Raw genomic sequence first — 19698 nt, 5'->3', positions numbered from 1 at the left:
GTCTCTTTCTTAAATCTGTCTTTTTGCTTATCTGTCTTTTTTTTTGGTCTTTCCACCTGGAATTGAAGCTGTCTGACTTTTAAAAACCTGTAGCCAGTTCTCTTTCAACACCCATCCAAAAGTATGTTTTGTGCAATTTGTTTTCAACACCACTCTGTGTCTCTTTGGACAAAGTTGCTACACCAAATATGAAACAGTTGTCAGGGTCAAATCTCAAGATACTCATTGTCAACATATTCGATTCTAAATGGAGATTCGGTAGCAAATAAAAACAAAAGCCTCCATGAAACAGTTACACAACAAAGTTCAAAAGCACAGCTGTTAACTAAAGGGAAGGATTTTATGTTGTGCTCACACAGACAAAGACTTAAGGTCATTTTTATAAAAGGTTTACCAAGGTGGTGAGGTCTGAAATGTGTTTTTTGTTTGCAAATATGTGTCAAGAATATCATGCTTCTCTGATGGGTTAAGCAAAGTGAAGCATGGCTACTAGTATCTCTTTGTATTGTTTTAGTAAAGCTTTAGAATCATCTTGATGATATGTCCATGACTGTTCTCTCAAACTGGTCACTTGACAAAAAGATATAAAAAGGATATCAACTTGTGGTAAAACTTTTTGGCTCCCTAATACATGATAAATGTTGAGTTATTGTCAGCTGTTCCCGTGCTTTTTTTAATTCACTTTCATTGCATGATGGATATGGGTCACAAATTTACATATTTTACATTCAAACCCTCATTACTTTTGGCAGTAACTTTATTTTTCATGTGAAGTTAGGAATAATTCAGAACAAGGATGCACCGGTTTTGAAATTCTGGGTTGATACTGATGTTTGAAATAACAATTTGGCATCATCTTTTTTTTTTTTAAAATAACGGTTTCAAAAGCAATTTTACTCTATTTGATATATCATAAATTCCTTTCTAACACATATTTAATATTGTTGTGAAAACATCAACAAATTTCTCCTTGAAACAACTGTATTTATTCATGCTTCCCACCAGAAACTACATTTTACAAGATTACATTGAACACAGCATGAGAACGTGATAATTTACTTTCCCCAAAGACTCATTTTTACTGAACAGTACTTGAATGCATCATTATGTAACTCAGCGCAACCTCTATGAGCTGTGAGTTGAGGCCATCAGCTAATAACAGCTAACGCTAACACAGATTCACAATGTAGCGTTATCAGGGAACAATAGGTTGCCTGCTCGAACGCGACGGTTGTGAGCTCACTGCGTTCTTTTGTCACGAATGGATCCCAGGGAAGATCTCTGTTCATCCCAAACATGCTTTCTATTGTCCCCTGGAAAGACGGGACGCTGGCTGCTACTAGCCATCGTGTCACACAACAGTGAGATCACAGAGCCCATTTACCAAACACTCATTGTATTCTTCTTCTGCCTGCTCATTAATCTAATGCTGAGCTACATGACAGAGCAGCAACACAGCTGCCATCGAATTGTCAGGAAAACGCTCATGTTATGTGAAAAAAGAAGTCGTTACTTTTAAGAACAAAGAAGGTCAAATGAATTAACTCACTGGGCTGAAGGCCACAAGTCAAAATGGTTTGTTCTGTAAACTGTGAGTTTTGACCTCTCTAGACTTTTTACTTTCTTCATGCACCTTGTAAGTAGGTGAAGTTGTGTCAGAGATCCCTACGCTGTCTGTGTCCAAAGTCTAACAATGTTTCTTCTTCTCTCGTAGAAAATCGACGCGCAGGCGATCGAGGAGTTCTACGGTCTGACATCGGACATTTCCAAGAACTCTGAGTCAGGATACATCCTGTTCTACCAGTCCAGAGACTGAACCAGCCAAATCCCCAACAGACTGTCACTCAGCAGAGGGGGAGGCGCTTATGGCTGCCACCGGCTCCGCCCAGTACGCTCACATAAGTATCCAGGCTTTATTTCCTGCAGGCGGAGCTTTGCACTGGAGCGCCACTCGGATCGGTAGAGACTTGTGCAGGTCGCGTGCCAGCCTCCTGGATTACTACCGTTCAAATCCTCTGAGCCCACACTGCTAAAAAGCACCTTAACAAAAAAACAAGATGGCTGAATCTGTAACACTCGCTTTGCACTGGGGCATCAGCTGGGAAGACTGAGTAACACCAATCCAAGAGGCTGACATCGCCAGGCGCACAGTGGTCCATTTCTGGAGGTAAAAGCAGTTTGGGGCTGTTGAGGCGATGCAGAGTAATCAATCAACTGTTTCTGATGAGACACAGGATTGTAATCCTCCTCGTCACGGTAACCATCAGTGTCATCACAGTCTTCTTTAGCGCTTTTTTTTTTTGTGTTTGTGTATATTATACCGTGCTAAATTAGCTTTACGCTAACACACAAGTATCATGTGTTCACCCCCCAGAAAATTCTGGAGACAGAGAAACTAATGTCTTACAGCCATTTTAAAAAGTCCCACCTGTCATAACAAAACCATTGACACTACCTTTGGTGACTGAAGAGCTTGAACGTGTGCACGGAGCGCGGCGCGGTGATGCAATTGCTAGTTTGCAGTGTTTGTATCATGAAGTGGTGCTAATAACAGATAGTGTTAAAGGCAGAGCATGAAATGAAAACCAGCCATCTGATAGAGGGACTCATTATTTTTGTTTTTAACTAAGAAGTTATCCTAAATTAATTTAAAATAAATCTGATTTAAGCACTTCCGTTGTATTAATTACACTGAAAGAAGGTTTTCTGTAAATTGCAGCCAAAATCTTTTTGTTCCAATCCTTTTAAAACATCTAAATAAATACTAATAAACAAAAAATAATAAATAAATAAAATAAAAATAATGAGCCTTCCAGATGTGTTGCAGAAAGCAATGAGTGAAAGTGGCTGGCAAAAGTTTTAGTTTTTAAATTCCTGGTGTGTCGTGCCATTACGGGTCATGTTTGGTGCCACAGTTGGAACAAGTTTTGAGCGAAGGGCGGTCAGGTGTTTCACCATTAAACAACATAAGCTAACGTTTTTTTTTAAAGCATGCTTTCCATGGTTTTGATAAGCACAGCCTCCTTTTGCAGTTTGCTTTCAAAGTTTTGTGTTTTGACTTTTTTTTAAAATGCCAGAATATGCACATTTGTACCATTTATAAGGGACACATACAGAGACTTTTTATTTCCTTGAAGTCAGTACTGACGTCCAAGCTGTCACACTACGTACAGGTGGAACTTTAGCATGTTGTGCGTCTTGTCAAAGCTTTATGTCTGGACAGCTAACTCTCAACACCTCCGTACATCTGCCGTGCTGCAGCTGGTTCACTGCACCTCATTATATCAGCCACTAAGCACGCGCTGGCAAATTTCGACTCTGGCTCAAGTGTTTCTCCTGCAGCTGCAGCTCTGGCAGGCAGTCCGACCTTTTTACATAACATGTTTTTCACTCCAGAATCTTAAATTGGAAGCCCTCAGTAATGCTGAGAGATGCCAACGGTCTGCTGATGAGGAGTGCGTCCGCTGCCGGTTGAAGACGTGGTGTATTTAGTGCAGTGAGACTGTCTCTGTCTGTTTGTCTCAGTGGTTTAAAATGGATTCCTCTCCTCCGTATCTTTTAAAATCTAATTCAGCACAACAGGAAAGAGACCAGGATGGTAATAACTTTTGATGTCATGATGACTAATTCTCTTAAAAAATAATGTAACAGATGAAAATGCGCAGGAAAGGCAGCTTTTCTAATGTGAGGCTGGTTTTCTCTTTCTTTCATCACTGTAAATCAAACCCTTTGGGGCTTTTTCAATTGTCCGCCACACAAAAAACTGAAAGTCTTCTTTTGCTATTGGAATTTTCTTTGAAAATTTTAAATCCTTTAATAAAAAAATCAATGAGGAATAATGAAAATAATTATTAGTAGCAGCCATATCATAAATGCATTTTATCAACTTCTAAAAACTAGAAAAAATGGGATGCAAAAGTTTTATCTGCTCCTTGAGGTTTCTTACAAGATATTTCAGTAGATTGTGAAGTAATTTAATGGTAATAACAGTTGGCATTATTATTAATCACAGATCTACAAATATGCTCCTGAAGAGATTAAATGTAATCTAATAGGGCTACAACTGACAATTGTTTTCATTATTGCTGTTTGTTCAACATAATTAGTCAATAAAATTTCAGAAAACTAAAAAAATGCGAATTTTATCTTCTCAGACCAAAGGGGATGTTTTATAAATTAGGACTGTCAAATTAACTACATGCTCTGTGATTAATTTGTCTAAATAAATTCTAATGAATTTTTATGAGTCAGTCGATCACAGGTAGACTTACTCAGTTAGCGTCTGAACGCCCGGTCGAGTCAGGCTTGACGAGGCTAGCTGCTAACGCTAGCATCAGAGGCTGTGCTAGCTCGGACCTCTGGGTTCGCTGCTAAGTGCTTTGCATTGAGGTGATATTTCAGGCTTTAAGTACACCGAGGGTACAAAAATTCCTTACTGCAAAGAATGGTGCTCCTATCAACAGTTCCATCTGGGCCTTTTTTTAAATGTAAATGTTCCATTCACGTGGCCAAGCAGCATCGTCTCATCTGCCTCCATCATGTGACAAAGCCACTGTGGCCTTCAATGATGCACCGGGTCAAAGGGCACGACGGAACGCGATTAATTGGCGTTGATTGAATCAGTTTTTTTTTTTTTCTGTGATTGATTGATTAGCTATTTTAAATAGCTTATTTTCTCCTACAAACAAAAAAATATTCAATTTACAGTGACAGAAAACAGAGAAAACACCAGATCTTCACATTTGAGAAGCTGTAACCAATAAACTTTCAAAGAATTTTTTAGTGAGGTAACAATTATCTGACTGTCAGAACTAGTTGCGGAATTATTTTTCTGTTCATCAACTTATCATTGACATTGACTGCAAAGAGTGGTATTGGTGCCGAGGAAAAAAAACAGTGTAATGAATGGGTTTTAACTGTGCTGAGGAAAGGAGAAACATTTTAAAGTCTGTACTCGTCCTCCCAAACTTGAGCCCTCTGATAGGCAACAGCCTCCGTTTTTCACCTCTGTTGTTTTAACGCACAAACAAACCAAATGTTTTTTTTTTTTCTTGTTTGTTTCATCTTGTTTTTTAATGCCGCCAAGCTCGTGAGGCTTCACCCAACTGGGCCCTCTCAGATTAACAAGCAAGCTCACCCCGTCAGTCTGTAACAGAGCTGCAGCAGATGGAAAGTGAATGGAAACATGCTCTGTGTAGTCTTTAAAGGTGTTTATATTCTACAGTAGTTGAGTGGCCCTGGGCAGTGGGTCAGTTATTATCTGAATGTTATACAGTTGTACAGTAAAATAAAAATAGGGCTGCTGCTTGACCTGTAAAAACACCATGTGGAGTCAGGTATGTCTCGATAAACTGAAGTCGCTCTCTTTCCTGAGTCCTTCTGTTTGCATGTTCTCCCTGTGTCAGCGTGGGTTTTCTCCGGGTACTCCAGCTTCCTCCCACAGTCCAAAGACATGCAGGTTAATTGGTGACTCTAAATTGTCCATAGGTGTGAATGTGAGTGTCTCTATGTGTCAGCCCTGTGATAGTCTGGTGACCTGTCCAAGGTGTACCCCACCTCTCTTACTTAGACTTACTTAATCTAACTTACTCAGTTTTCAAAACGCCGTAAATGAAAGGCGGAAATAGAGCGACTTCAGATGACGTGTCCCAAACGTTTCACTTCATCAACAGGTTTTTAAAGTCAACACTATTTCCATTTCCTGTCTGTGCTGCTCTTGAGCTCAATTAACCTACATGAAGGATGATGTTTTCGGGCTGTGCTGTATTTTTGGGGTTCAGTTCTGCAATTTCTGAAAGTCAGAAATCGTAGTTTACGGGTTATATCCAGGCACCAACAAAAACTGTGGACTCCTTTAAGAGTTACTTTCATATATGGTGTGTTTATATTTTAAGCATTTTGAGAAAATTTTTCCATTTACTCGTGTAAATGAATGAAAACAAGCACAAAAGCATGTTATCTGGGGGGTGAAAGTCCACAGATTCAGTTTGGAGCTGGTTATGATTCTGTTTTTTAATGAAATGCAGTTTCATGGAAATTATCGGAACCAAAACTGTACATGTGTCGGTTGAAGTTTTTTGACTAGACAAAGCGTTGGAAACCATGTTGAAACAAGGCTCTTTTTTTAATTTAAATACTATAAATATTATTATTATTCTGAATGTTTATGTTTATCTTCTTTTTCCTAGATGTTTCACTTGTTTTTGATATATTTCACTAATTTTACTAGTCTACCATTCTTGTGTAGGCAGCTCTGGATATTTTGAAGATTATTTTGGTTTAATTTTGGGAGTGTGTGATGAGAGATGTTGATGTGTACATAAATACAGATATTATTATTGGAATATAAATAATTGCTTGCTTGAAATAATCAGCAGACCTAGATCAAAAATGTTAATGGATGTTATGTCTCAAAATACTTTTATTCTGGTAACGAACCAACACGCCTGGTACTCAGAAAGTAACAAGCCCCACCCATCTGGCGTCCCAGGCAGCCTAAACCAAACAGCCCCAAAGTGAGCTCATATGTAATCTGACTGATCACATTATAGTGCACAGAAAACTGACTGATTTTACTCACATACACTTATTTTGAAGAAGTTCCCGTACAAGAAACTGCTGTGCAGAAAGTAACTGACCAAAAACTGTTCTGTGTATTACTGTGTTAAAGGAAAAATCCACTTTAGAGTACAAAACACTTGAAAAGAAAAATCAACTGTTGGTTAGTTGTTCTTTTTCTCTCTCAGCCTGTTATAATTTGATTTTTACTTTTTCCTGTGAGTAACTTGTCAAATGTAGATGACACACACGAAAAGACTGCAGGGCTACTAATTGCCCTCTAGGGACAAAATAAAGTTGAAGTTGTAGGGTGAGATGAGTTTATCCTTTAATTGTAAAATGTTCCACTGAACACATATCAGCAAATATGTCAGTATCAGATTTTTTTTATTTTATTTATTTATTTTTTTTAAATTCTCAAAAAAAACAAACAAAAATCAAATCAAAATTGGAGTACTACAAGTAAAATTATGACATTGACTCTTCAAAAAGTACAAAATTAGCAATTAATTTGACCGAGCATTAAGTGTAAAGTTTTATTTCTCTGAGTAGTAGACTCAAAAATGACTTAACTTTGATACACGGCTCCACTCGTGCTACGTTAAACTGAGAATTAGCGTTGTGATTATTTACCCAATCAGAGTCTTGAGTGCATTGTTTCTGATCAGACTTTACACCACTATTCAACAGTCAAATAACACAAACAAATCAATGATGGATTCTTGTCTGAGGTTTTAAGAAAGCTATCATGGGAAAGCAGAAACATTTTGTCCCACCTAATTAAATAAAAACTGACATTTGCAAGTGGATTTTTCCTTAACAGTTTGACTTGTTCTGTCCTCTGAAATGTCCCTTTAGGGCTTCGGTTGTCCACATCACTCCCCCTTTTCAGACTCTCCAAGAATGTAAATGTTTAGAGCCCAGTCTGTGATGGGGGAAAAGTGACTGAATGTGTCATTAACACTCTGATATTGTATGTTGCAACTAAATCATGTGCCAGGTGGCAGCAGCCTCACAGACAGAAACCAAATGGTTATCAAAGCGTTGGGATCCAAACAGCTCAGAAAAGATTCAGACTCCTTGATTGTTTTGCACATTGGATTCAAACTTTTAGAAAAGTAAGTTGTGTTTATGCATCAGTTTATGTAAAATACTCCATTATGAAGTTCGTATTCTGCTCCTTGACTGAGACTGAAGTTCAGAAGACTGGGGGTAAAAAACAATCAAGGTGATAGAGTCTTTTTCTGAACGGTCTGTTCTTATTTTAGCACCAGTCTGAGACACAGAAATGTTTTAGCTGGTTTTTGCAGCAGACATTTAATTGGCCATGAAACTGCACAGTCTGGGGCTTCTCAGTTCCAGCTACAGACAGATCTGAAGGACAAACAATTGAATCATTCTCTTGAGTTGTGAGTGTTTGCCGAGGCTGCTGCTGCACATACTGCTGTCTGAAGTTCATTCTGAATACATGTAGATGCAGTGAAGTTTGGGAATGACGGCTGGTTCTGATGGTGTCCAAACTGTTTGAAATAAAACAAACTGGTTTTTAAGATGGAATGATCTGGACTGTCTTCTTTGTTTTATCTAAGTATTCAGTTTATGGTTGACATATTGATGAGGAAGGATTTCAGTTTAGTTGAAAGGACAAATTTTCATATTAACTATGATCACAGTATTTAAAGTGTCACAGTATAGTTTGTAATAGAAAAGGACAGGTTTCATAATATTATTTCTTATAATGTAAAAGAATAATAATAATAATAATAATAATAATTGTTTGTAAAAACAGCCATATAAATCATAGTGTAGCATGTTGCAAAAAAGACCAAAAGAAAAAAGTCATACTATAGTATGCTGTAAAAATTGATATGAAATGTCATAGTATAGTATGTCGTAAAAGTGCCATAAAAAGACTTACTATGGTATGTCGTCAAGAGTAAGGGAAGAAAAGGCTTAGTTTGGTATGTGGAAACAAGTGCCATAAAAAATTAGTGTATGTCCTGAAAGTGCCATAAAAAGACATTGTATAGTATGTCGTAAAAGTGTCAGAATAAAGTAATAGCATAGTATATCATAAAAGTGCCATAACAAAGTCATAGTATGGTATATCATAAAAGTACAATAAAACAGTATTAGGATAGTATGACTTAAAAGTGCAAAAGAAAAGGAATAGTATAGTATGTCGTACAAGTGACATAAAAAGTCATAGTATAATATGGCATAAAAGTGCCAGAAAAGGATGAAAGGATTTTTGGATGAAAAAACATTATAGTATACTATGTCGTCCAAAATCATGAAAGAAAGTGATAATATAGTATGTTGTCAAAAACGATGAAAATAATCATAATATGTCGTCAAAAATCATGAAAAAATGTCATAGCATAGTATGTCATCATGAATCATAAAAAAGGCAAAGTATACAGTAGTATGTTTTCTAAAACCGAAAAATAGTCATAGAGTCTTTTGTCTTCAAAAACAATGAAAAAACATATAGTATTTCGTCAGAAAGGAAAATAAGTCATAGTATAGCATGTCGCTCAAAATTGCATAAAAACGTCATAGTATAGCATGTCGTTCAGAATTGCATAAAAATAGTCATACTATAACATGTTGATCAAAATGGCATAAAAAGGTCATAGTATAATATGTCGTTTAAAAATGCATAAAAAGGTCATAGTATAATATGTCGTTTAAAAATGCATAAAAAGGTCATAGTATGGCATGTTGTTCAAAACTGCATAAAAAAGTCAAAGTATAGCATGTCGTTTAAAAATGCATAAAAACGTCAAAGTATAGCATCTTGTTTGGAATTGCATAAAAAAAGTCATAGTATAGCATGTCGTTTAAAATTGCATAAAAACATCATAGTATAGCACGTCGTTTCAAATTGCATAAAAAAGTCATAGTATAGTATGTTATTTAAAATTACATAAAAACGTCATAGTATAGCATGTTGTTCAAAATTGCACGAAAAAGTCATAGTATAGCATGTCGTTCAAAATTGCATAAAAAAGTCATAGTATAGCATGTCATTTAAGATTGCATAAAACCGTCATAGTATAGCATGTCATTTAAAAATGCATGAAAAGGTCATAGTATAGCATGTCGTTTAAAATTGCATAAAACCGTCATAGTATAGCATGTCATTTAAAAATGCATGAAAAGGTCATAGTATAGCATGTCGTTTAAAATTGCATAAAAACGTCATAGTATAGCACGTCGTTTCAAATTGCATAAAAAAGTCATAGTATAGTATGTTATTTAAAATTGCATAAAAAAGTCATAGTATAGCATGTTGTTCAAAATTGCACGAAAAAGTCATAGTATAGCATGTCGTTTAAAATTGCATAAAAAAGTCATAGTATAGCATGTCTTTTAAAATTGCATAAAAACGTCATAGTATAGCACGTCGTTTCAAATTGCATAAAAAAGTCATAGTATAGCATGTCGTTCAAAATTGCATAAAAAAGTCATAGTATAGCATGTCATTTAAGATTGCATAAAACCGTCATAGTATAGCATGTCATTTAAAAATGCATGAAAAGGTCATAGTATAGCATGTCGTTTAAAATTGCATAAAACCGTCATAGTATAGCATGTCATTTAAAAATGCATGAAAAGGTCATAGTATAGCATGTCGTTTAAAATTGCATAAAAACGTCATAGTATAGCACGTCGTTTCAAATTGCATAAAAAAGTCATAGTATAGTATGTTATTTAAAATTGCATAAAAAAGTCATAGTATAGCATGTTGTTCAAAATTGCACGAAAAAGTCATAGTATAGCATGTCGTTTAAAATTGCATAAAAAAGTCATAGTATAGCATGTCTTTTAAAATTGCATAAAAACGTCATAGTATAGCACGTCGTTTCAAATTGCATAAAAAAGTCATAGTATAGCATGTCGTTCAAAATTGCATAAAAAAGTCATAGTATAGCATGTCATTTAAGATTGCATAAAACCGTCATAGTATAGCATGTCATTTAAAAATGCATGAAAAGGTCATAGTATAGCATGTCGTTTAAAATTGCATAAAAAAGTCATAGTATAGTATGTTGTTTAAAATTGCATAAAAAAGTCATAGTATAGTATGTCGTTTAAAATTGCATAAAAAAGTCATAGTATAGCATGTCGTTTAAAATTGCATAAAAAAGTCAAAGTATAGCATGTTGTTCAAAATTGCATAAAAAAGTCATAGTATAGCATGTTGCTCAAAATGGCATAAAAACATCATAGTATAGTATGTTGCTCAAAATTGCATTAAAAGGTCATAGTATAGCATGTCGTCCACAACGCTGAAAAATAGTCACAGTATAATATGTCTTCAGTAATCACTGAAAATGATCATGGTATAGTTTGTCGAAATAAATCATGAAAAAAAGTCATAGTATAGTATCTTGTCAAAAACCATGAGAACAAGTCATAGTATAGTACAGGGGTCGGCAACCTTTACTATCATAAGAGTCATTTCTGACCAAAAATAATTTTCAAAAATCTGTGTGGAGCCACAAAATATATTTGAGACTTTTAATGAAGGTAAAAAGGCCCATTAAGTCCAAATTAGCCTATACTACTAGTCTAAATGATCATTCATTCATGTCTTACCACAAGGTAACGACTCTACAGGGCACTGTTTATGATTATTTGGTACTTTATCTTTGCAGAGCTGGCGGTGGAAGCAAACAAATCTGTCCGCACACTACTAAATTCTCTATTATATTCTGAGACTTTTACTTTTTTGATCTGGCATCCATAGCTAACCGGCTAGGACTCAAGACGAGCCTCTGCTGTGGAGGTTTGGCACAATTTCAAGGCAAAGGTGCCAGGCAGTAGATGTGTTACACACATTTTAGTTATTTTCATTTGGTTTGGAGGCTTCACAGTTTTACAATTGGAGAATGCAGGACTTTCTTTAGGCCTACAACACTGATATATAAAAAATAAAATGTTAAAAAACATAAACATTACTCATTTCCATGTATTTTCTTTTGTCAAGGAGCCACTGGAGAGGTGCTAAAGAGCCACATGTGGCTCCGAAACCTCAGGTTGCCTACCCCTGGTATAGTATAGTAGTACTACCAAAATCATGAAAAAACATCAAAGTTAAGTATGTTGCCAAAAATGTGAAAAAGTAGTCCTAGCCCTGTATGTCGTCCAAATCCTTGAAAAAACATGTTAGTATAGCATGTCCTCAACACCATGAAAACAAAGTCATAGTATAGTATGTCGTCAAAAATTATGAAAAATCATGTGTCACATCATGATGTGAGTCAGTTTAACATTTCCTAAAACATATGAAAATGTCATAGTATGCTATGTGTAAATCAAAAATGCCTTCCTGATGTTTAGTCAAGCAAACCTCATTGACTGCTATTCTATCTTTTTTTTTCTTCTGTCTCCTTCATCCCTTCTAAAGTCTCCCTGACATGTGGCTCTTATATGTACACTTAATCTCTGCCAAAATGTTCTACAAAGTTCTTAAAATTGTGAAAAAAATTGAACAGCAGGAGAAATTTCTTTGCTTATCATGTTTTATGTTTTGCTTTGTAAACTGCTGTCAAAAATAATAATCGAAATCACACAATTTTTATATATTTTTTTCTCACTTTTCTCTATACTTGTTGTCTTCTAGTTAAATACTAGAAAAGCTACAAATTAGTTCCTTTAAAATCTCTTAAGTTAAAACAATGTATAAACTTTACTTCATTTTAAGGGGTCACAAGCAAAATAGTGTTGAGCTACTGCTTTGAGTTAACGTAGACACAGTGTGAACTTACCAGTGGAGAATTCTGAGGGGATGTTGTCTCCGGTCTTGAAATACTCAGGTTTCCTGCTCTAAGGTAAATGATGCTAAATACATTTAAAGAGACTGAAAACGAGGGTCCATATCACAGACTATTATACAGACGTATGACTTTGCATTTTTACCATATGCCAAGCATGGAGAGGCTTCTGGTCTCTTGCAGTTTGGCATGTCAACTTCAATAACTGCCGTAAGTTTTGAAAAACAACTGCAGCATCTAAATGGAAGAAATCCAAATTCGCAGCAGGATGAGAAAGCTCTCCGTTTGCAAATTCAGTGTGAGATCATCTTCACTCCGAGGGCTTTCTTATCTCCTGACTCACATTATTGCTTTTTAAATGCTTTCTGTGCTGCCAAAAGTCTCACCCAAAACTCCTAAAAACTGATTATTCTGTTCAGCGCACTATCTCAGAACATTTATCCATTTTCTCTCCTGGCACATTACACAATAATCAATGACACGGAGAGGCAGTTTGACATTTAATTTTCTGCAGGTATGTGGTACATTCTCTGGTTTAGGTCTTGATGGATTTTACAGCAATATAGGAAAAACAGACAAAAAGACAATACATCTTGTTTTCTCCTAAAGGAATCCAAAAGAGAAGATGATAAATCCACCTGCAGAGGTGAAGGACGGACTCAGTACGACTTCTGCATTTGTGGTTAAGAAATACAATGTAGGAGGATGTAGGAACAGCTCTGTACAATGGAAACATGGATTTCTACAACAATGAGGCCAAAAAACAAAAACATCTTTAGTTTCTAGTTGTGTGGAACTACTCCCCAAACCTAATACATTTAATCTATATATCTGACCAACATTATATGAGTCTGTGGATGATAGGAAACGCAATGAGAGAGTTAAAGGTTGCACTTATGTGGAGAATGTCGCCCTCCTGTGGTTACAGAAGGGCAACTACATTCTATGACAATATGACAAACAGATATTCATGCCTCCACATTTCGTTAAAGGTGTTCAGATTCAGGTGGAGAGATGTCTAGACGTCCAGGGCAAAATTTGGTTGACAAGTTAAAGGTTTTTAGATATATAGCTATTGTTTCAACAGTATTTCAAGTACTGCTTTACACTGAAATATGGGTATTGGAAAGTTGTTGGAACAGCCTAGATCAAAGGTCCCCAAGATGACTGGCTTGACAAGAAATTATTCATTCTTGACCTTGGTAACAAAAGGTCAAATTTAGTTTCAACCATACAATGCTATCTTCCAAAGCAGGTGGAATTGCACAGTTTGCAGTTTGTAATTGTGGATGTTCAATTTTAAATGTTTCAGAGCACTTTAAACAATGAAAGACCTTTATTTCTTTGAGGCATAAACAAGTTCTACTCGAGAAAATTACATTATTTTTTTTTAATTTAATTTTTTATTATTGCATTTACATTGTGGAATACTGAACAGGTTTACGTCGCAGTCACATTATATTGAATTCATAGTAGAAATGCTAAAAATTTGATTGTAAAGTTTACCATGTTAGGGTTTAACACACTGTGCACTGACAGTATAGAACTAGATTCATCAACCTTTTGAAACCTGGAGCGACATCACTTTTTTGTGCTGTTTTCAGTTGCCTTTCGCAAGGATTTAAACCTTTGAACCCTGCGCAAATTGGTGCCATTTCTTTTGAAAACACGGGAAAAAAAGGTAATGATCAACTTGGTGAGAAATGTCCCACAAATTGCAAAAAAATTTAGAATTTAGAAAATTATTTTCTTAAAAATAGGGGAAAAGGAAAAAGCTAGGGAAAACTATATTTATAATTATTTTTAAATTCTAAAATTATCTCATAGAATTATTATAATTTTTAAGCACTCTTTTTATTTTCTCTTTTTACTAATTTCTTCATATTTTTTCTAATTTTTTTTGGGTCGTTTTTCCTTTCATTGCTCATCGCCTTCTTCCCATGTTTTAAAAGAAATCAAGTCAAGTTGTTCAGGTTTTAAAGGGTTAAATCAGATATATTGGGATCTTTCAGAAAAATTTGAATATCCCATTGCAATCTGGACTTGAATTTTGACATAGTTGCAACTGAAAGACGGAAAAGGTCGTTACTTTGACTCTCATAAGATATGAATGCAGCATCTGACCTCTTTGAAATGCCAAGAAGTCTGGAGGTTTGAACTCAAAATAAGAAGTCACTGTACTGAAGCCCTAGGAGACAAGGTGATGCGAAACGTCTGACCCAGACATAAAACATTAACATATCAACCAACTCTGGCCCAGGTTTGATATTTTGACTTGGTTGCAAATCACCACATCAGTGCATAATGGAATGTGCAGCTGTTTGTGTGCTCAGAAATTTGTCCCGCAGTTCAGCTGGTGAACATCTGTGTTTTTAAGTGATTGATAAGTGTATCAACGTGTTTCCATCATAACTGTTGTGTCCAAATTCTTTGTCTGGATTCTCCAAAGTCCATATATCTGGAGTGAATATGTCCTGTTGCAGAGCTCCTTAAAATACAGCAAACATGGTACTGTGCTTTAAACTCAGGCGTTATAAAATTGTCTACATATGATATATAAGGCAGGGTTTCCCAACTGGTCCAGCCACAGGGTCCAGATTTCCCCTTAGTCATTAGTTCAAGGTCACCTGGGGTCCATTCAGAATGGACCCACGACCCATTTTTGGACTGCAACCCACCAGTTGGGAACCACGAAGATAAGGTATTTAACACTTTGTGGGCTCTTTGAGGGGAATGTCCTGATGTTAACACTGAAATTTTAAATTTTGAGAGATGACAAACAGTGCCTGTACACACCCGATTTAGTGTTTGACTTGATTGTCTTGTTTGTCGACGATGAGCAAGTTTACATGTGTGTCAAAAACAGATTAAATGCCCATCAGTTGATAAACTATTGATAATTGATTGTTAATTAGTCATTTATAAAGCAAATTTTTTTTCATTTTCCAAATTTTTTGAAACAATAAATTGATAAATTGACTGATAATGAAAATAATTGTTAGCTTAAACTAACATAGATGCACTTTCTTAATAAGCAGTGATGTGGTGGTTTGCAGGTCAAAATATTTCTCCTTAAAACAGATGACTTTGGTATAAACCTTAAACCCCTGTAGACATCTAGTTTATGTATGACTGTTATTTCAACTCCATTTTACTGACTGTATTTCAATATAAATGACATTACCACATGTTAAAATACAGCAACGTAAATGCTGTTAAAATAAACTTAACTGATGTCTATCTATAAATAAATTTAGCAAAGTTCTGGCTTTAATATGTTTATTTTTTGTTTTGCAGAGTCATCGTAAGATGTTTTGGATGCTAGCTGAATGTTAGATAGCTGAATTGTACATTACATTGATAGTGAATGTAGCTTATTGCAGGTTACAGGAAAACAACAAAAAACAAAGGGAGTCTGGTATGATATCAGTATAGGTATCGGATAAAGAAGTGTTAGTAGAGTCCATGCAGCTACACATAGTAACACAGTTCTACGCAGTAAAGACAAGAGTTGTGTGTGTAAAATTATGAATACATCATGTACACAATATGTACATCACAATTATTACTGCATCCACTTTCATATAATCTCATAAACACAGTTTGTCAGTCTTGTTTCCTTCATTTACTTTTGTCCAGGTCAGTCAGAGTGAGCCGCGCTTAAAAGTTTGCAACAATTTCTGTCACAAATCCAATGTCTTTTTAAAAAAAGAAAAAAGTTTTTGATGTGTTTTTCCAAAATGTCCTTCCTCTTCTGTGTCCCAACTATACATTCATACATGTGCTGCGTTCCAGAGATGCCAGAAAAGTGGGAAATTCCAACTTCCATCAGGGTAAATCTGCAACAACATGCTCCCTTAACGTCGTAAGGTCAGGTAGGTTATTGAGAATTCAGTGGAGATATTAGGAGCATGGAAGTGCTGCAGAGGATTTATGTTATCACTTCTGTATCACTAGAAATACACTTTTAGATTTTTAATATTATTGGATCTTAAGTAGTGATGGCCAAATGAGGCCTCATGAACCACTGTCTTTATTTTCTGAAGCCACCAGATGGCGCTGTCTGTTCAACAAAGGTTTGAAAGCACACTTCATTTCAAGTCCTTTAGCCTTTATCTTTAAACCAAGAGTGCCATCTGGTGGGGTCAGAAAATACAGAAAGTGGTTCATGAGGCTTCATTTGGCCATCACTAATCTTAACATCCTTTTAAATCAGCACATGTGCCTGTTGCAAATGTAACAGGAAATCCGATGACTTTTTGGGGGGATTTCTGACCTCTGACAGCATCAGCACAAGCACACACTCACACACACTCCTTCCCTTCATGTTTCTCCTCTTCTCACCCTTCATCATACCATCGTCTCTGAGCTTGACCCTTTCCCCGTAAAGAAGTCCCAGAAATTAGAGGCCGGTGACGGTTTGCTCTCCTCCTGCGGCGTCTGTCTCACCCAGATACTGTTCTCTGTCGATCCGGTCAGACTGGAGCAGCTGCCACTGCTGACGCCTGCCAGAGTGAAGCTCAGTGCAGAGCCCAGCGGGCCCCTGCTGCGGTCCTGGGAGTCGTGTTCCTGACCGTGGCCTCTGGAGGACAAGGAGGGCTGCGCCAGGCTGAGCAGGTTGTGGTGGGAGTGGAACTGACGCATGTGGCTGATGGATTTACCTGAAGGGGCGTCACCTGGAGGATTGACAAGAGGACGGGGTTCAAACCAGTAATGTTGTCAAGAGGTTCAGGTTTCGGTTTGGGGATGGGGGAGTGGGGGTGCACATGGCCCTTCCTTGATGTTCACGACATTATTTTTTCATCCCAGAAACATATCTAAGGTACGACCATTTCTAAATGGAAAAGATGCTGAGAAATTGATCCTCGAGCAAGCCTCTTGATCCCTTTATATATTATTTTAAAAAGTAGATGACTCATTTAAAACTTTAAATTTCAAGATTGAAGTTCCACACAAACTGGGAAAAACAAAGGACTATGATACAAGCAAAATATGGTCAGTTTTGCAGGAGGAAATTGTGTGATATTTGTCATTTATTTACTCCATCAGAACTTGATGCTCTTGTTACAGTCTCTCCAACTCTCTATCTGTCACCACTAGGTGGTGCTGTGGGCACATTTATCATCCCGGCACACTTGTGTTATAACACATTAAGGCCAAATACTTGGTGTGTGGGCCATTTTTTTTAATCAAACATATACATTTAATTTTAGAGATGCTTCTTAGAGATGCTTTAATATAGTTAAACAACAGATAAATGCATCAGTCACTGTATGTAGACTGATGTCTATAATAAATAAATAAATTAGACCCTGAGCAAGATTATTTGTAGCCTCAGGATTTTCAGAAATAATGATAATAATAAATATAATTCAAAGGGCACAAAGTCTAGAAAAAATAATGGATATCAACAGCACCGTACCGTATCTTGCTTCCTGACGCTTCCTGTTCTGGTTCAGTTTGAGAACGTTGAGGAAGACCTCGCTCGTCAGGCTGCCCTCACCACCGCTGCCATCGGGTGGGAAAAGTGGTGATGGAGGCTCCAGCGGAGACAAACTCCCACTAGACGCTCCCACAGAGTCCAAAGACGCCCCTGTATCCCGACGACCTCCTGACTCACTGCTGCTCTCCACTGTCAGGTGACTGCCGCTATAAGAAGGGATGAAAATATAATGTAGCATCAGTAGTTTGTTTAAACCCTCAAAAATTGCCACACTTAAAAAAGACAGTAGATCTGATACTCTTAGGGACTTGATTGACTAACTGGTTGTCATGGTTACCTGAGTTTCCTACGCAGCAGATAGTCGATGATGTCTGGGTCTGTCTGGATCAGACTCATCAGGACCTCCTGCTGCAGCTCTGCAGAAACCTGGATCACACATATTAAAGGTTTGGACTGGATCTTGAGAGGATCGTTTGTTTATTCAAAGAACTCCCAATAAAAAGTTGACTTTTTCAGTTCTTGGAGCACCACAAACTTAATTATACATTCATTTCGATTGTACCGAGGTTAAGAGGCAAATATCTCAAAGACTCATCTTATGAAACCAACTCTATCTGCATTAAAATACACCAATAAACCCTTTAATACTGATAACATCTCTGGTACTAGTTTTCTAAAAGACACCAGAAAAAAGTTACAATTGAAGGCTACATCGACGTACTGTGAAGAGCCTCTTGTAGTTCTGTATGAGCACCAGGGTCACATTGATGATTGCAGTGCTGTCCTCAATCCCCATTGCGTGAGGACTCATATCTCCTCCTCTTTCCCTTTGCAGCAGGTTGGGCCCAAAGATCACCGCCAGGTTCGCAGCTGTCATTTTGTTGCCAGGGATCTGGATGGAGAGAGGAGGAAGGACAGGTGTTCATTTGAGTTATGTTTTTAATTGCTCTCAACCAGTGGTCACAATCTCTGTGGTAAATGGATGTTTAAAAGGACAGGCAAGAAGGAAATATGTTTCTGCTATAAATTACTTTTATCTTGAAATTTAATTTATTGTTGACTTTTCCTTTCCTATTTTTCTTGTTAAATACCAGACAGTTTTTCCACTCTAAGTTGCCCCCTGGCAGCACAGACAATCTATACAATCAGCACAGTTTCAAAGTGGGCACCCAAGACTAGAGTCACTGATTCAATATCTGACCAAATGTCTCTCCTTCCGTTCCTGAGATATGACGTTAAGTAGTGATGGCCAAATGAGGCCTCATGAACCACTGTCTTTATTTTCTGAAGCCACCAGATGGCACTGTCTGTTCAACAAAGGTTTGAAAGCACACTTCATTTCAAGTCCTTCAGCCTTTATCTTTAAACCAAGAGCGCCATCTGGTGGGGTCAGAAAATACATAAAGTGGTTCATGAGGCTTCATTTGGCCATCACTAATGTTAAGTAACAGCCAAGTGTTTTATGCAGAATAATATGATGTCACAGTGAAGTTGACCTTTTACCTTTTGAATATAAAATGTCATCATTGTATCCTTTTTGACATTTGTGTGAAATGTTGTCATAGTGTGCATATGAATTCCTGAATTATGGCCAAAAAACATGTTTTGTAAGGTCACAGTGATCTTGACCTTGGACCACCAAATTCTAATCAGTTCATTGTTAAGTCCAAGTGGACGTTTGAGTCCAATTTGAGGAAATGTCCTGAAAGCCTCCTTGAAATATCACAAAATTTATAAAATGAGACAGAGAGTGATGCAAAGTCATAGCTTTGACAACAGACCACCAGAGTCTAATCAGTTCATCCTTGGGTCCAAGTAGACGTTTGTACCAAATTCGAAGAATTCCCTCCAGATGTTCTTGAGATGTTACATTGCGAGAATGTGACGGATGGGATCACAGTGACCTTGAACCTT

The 19698-nt window shown here is 36.8% G+C and overlaps 2 protein-coding genes across 4 annotated transcripts in view; one reads left to right on the top strand and one right to left on the bottom strand.

The window, feature by feature from the left end:
• The window catches only part of usp12b (ubiquitin specific peptidase 12b), a 29033-nt gene extending 20918 nt beyond the window's left edge, over window positions 1-8115 (top strand). The window contains exon 10 of the mRNA XM_033609804.2: window positions 1715-8115. Coding sequence (XP_033465695.1) covers window positions 1715-1816 — 102 coding nt within the window. The 3' untranslated portion in view covers window positions 1817-8115. The remainder of the gene's footprint in view (window positions 1-1714) is intronic.
• A 4713-nt stretch (window positions 8116-12828) lies between these two features.
• The window catches only part of arhgap36 (Rho GTPase activating protein 36), a 116172-nt gene continuing 109302 nt past the window's right edge, over window positions 12829-19698 (bottom strand). For all 3 annotated transcript variants that reach the window (XM_033609772.2, XM_033609773.2, XM_033609774.2), the window contains exons 9-12: window positions 18506-18676; window positions 18122-18210; window positions 17764-17990; window positions 12829-17017 (exon numbers count right to left, since the gene is read on the bottom strand). In XM_033609772.2, coding sequence (XP_033465663.1) covers window positions 16692-17017; window positions 17764-17990; window positions 18122-18210; window positions 18506-18676 — 813 coding nt within the window. In that variant the 3' untranslated portion in view covers window positions 12829-16691. The remainder of the gene's footprint in view (window positions 17018-17763; window positions 17991-18121; window positions 18211-18505; window positions 18677-19698) is intronic.

Source organism: Epinephelus lanceolatus, chromosome 22 (genome assembly GCF_041903045.1).
Source record: "Epinephelus lanceolatus isolate andai-2023 chromosome 22, ASM4190304v1, whole genome shotgun sequence".
Taxonomy (NCBI): Eukaryota; Metazoa; Chordata; class Actinopteri; order Perciformes; family Serranidae; genus Epinephelus; species Epinephelus lanceolatus.
This window is presented reverse-complemented; position numbering and strand designations above follow the sequence as displayed.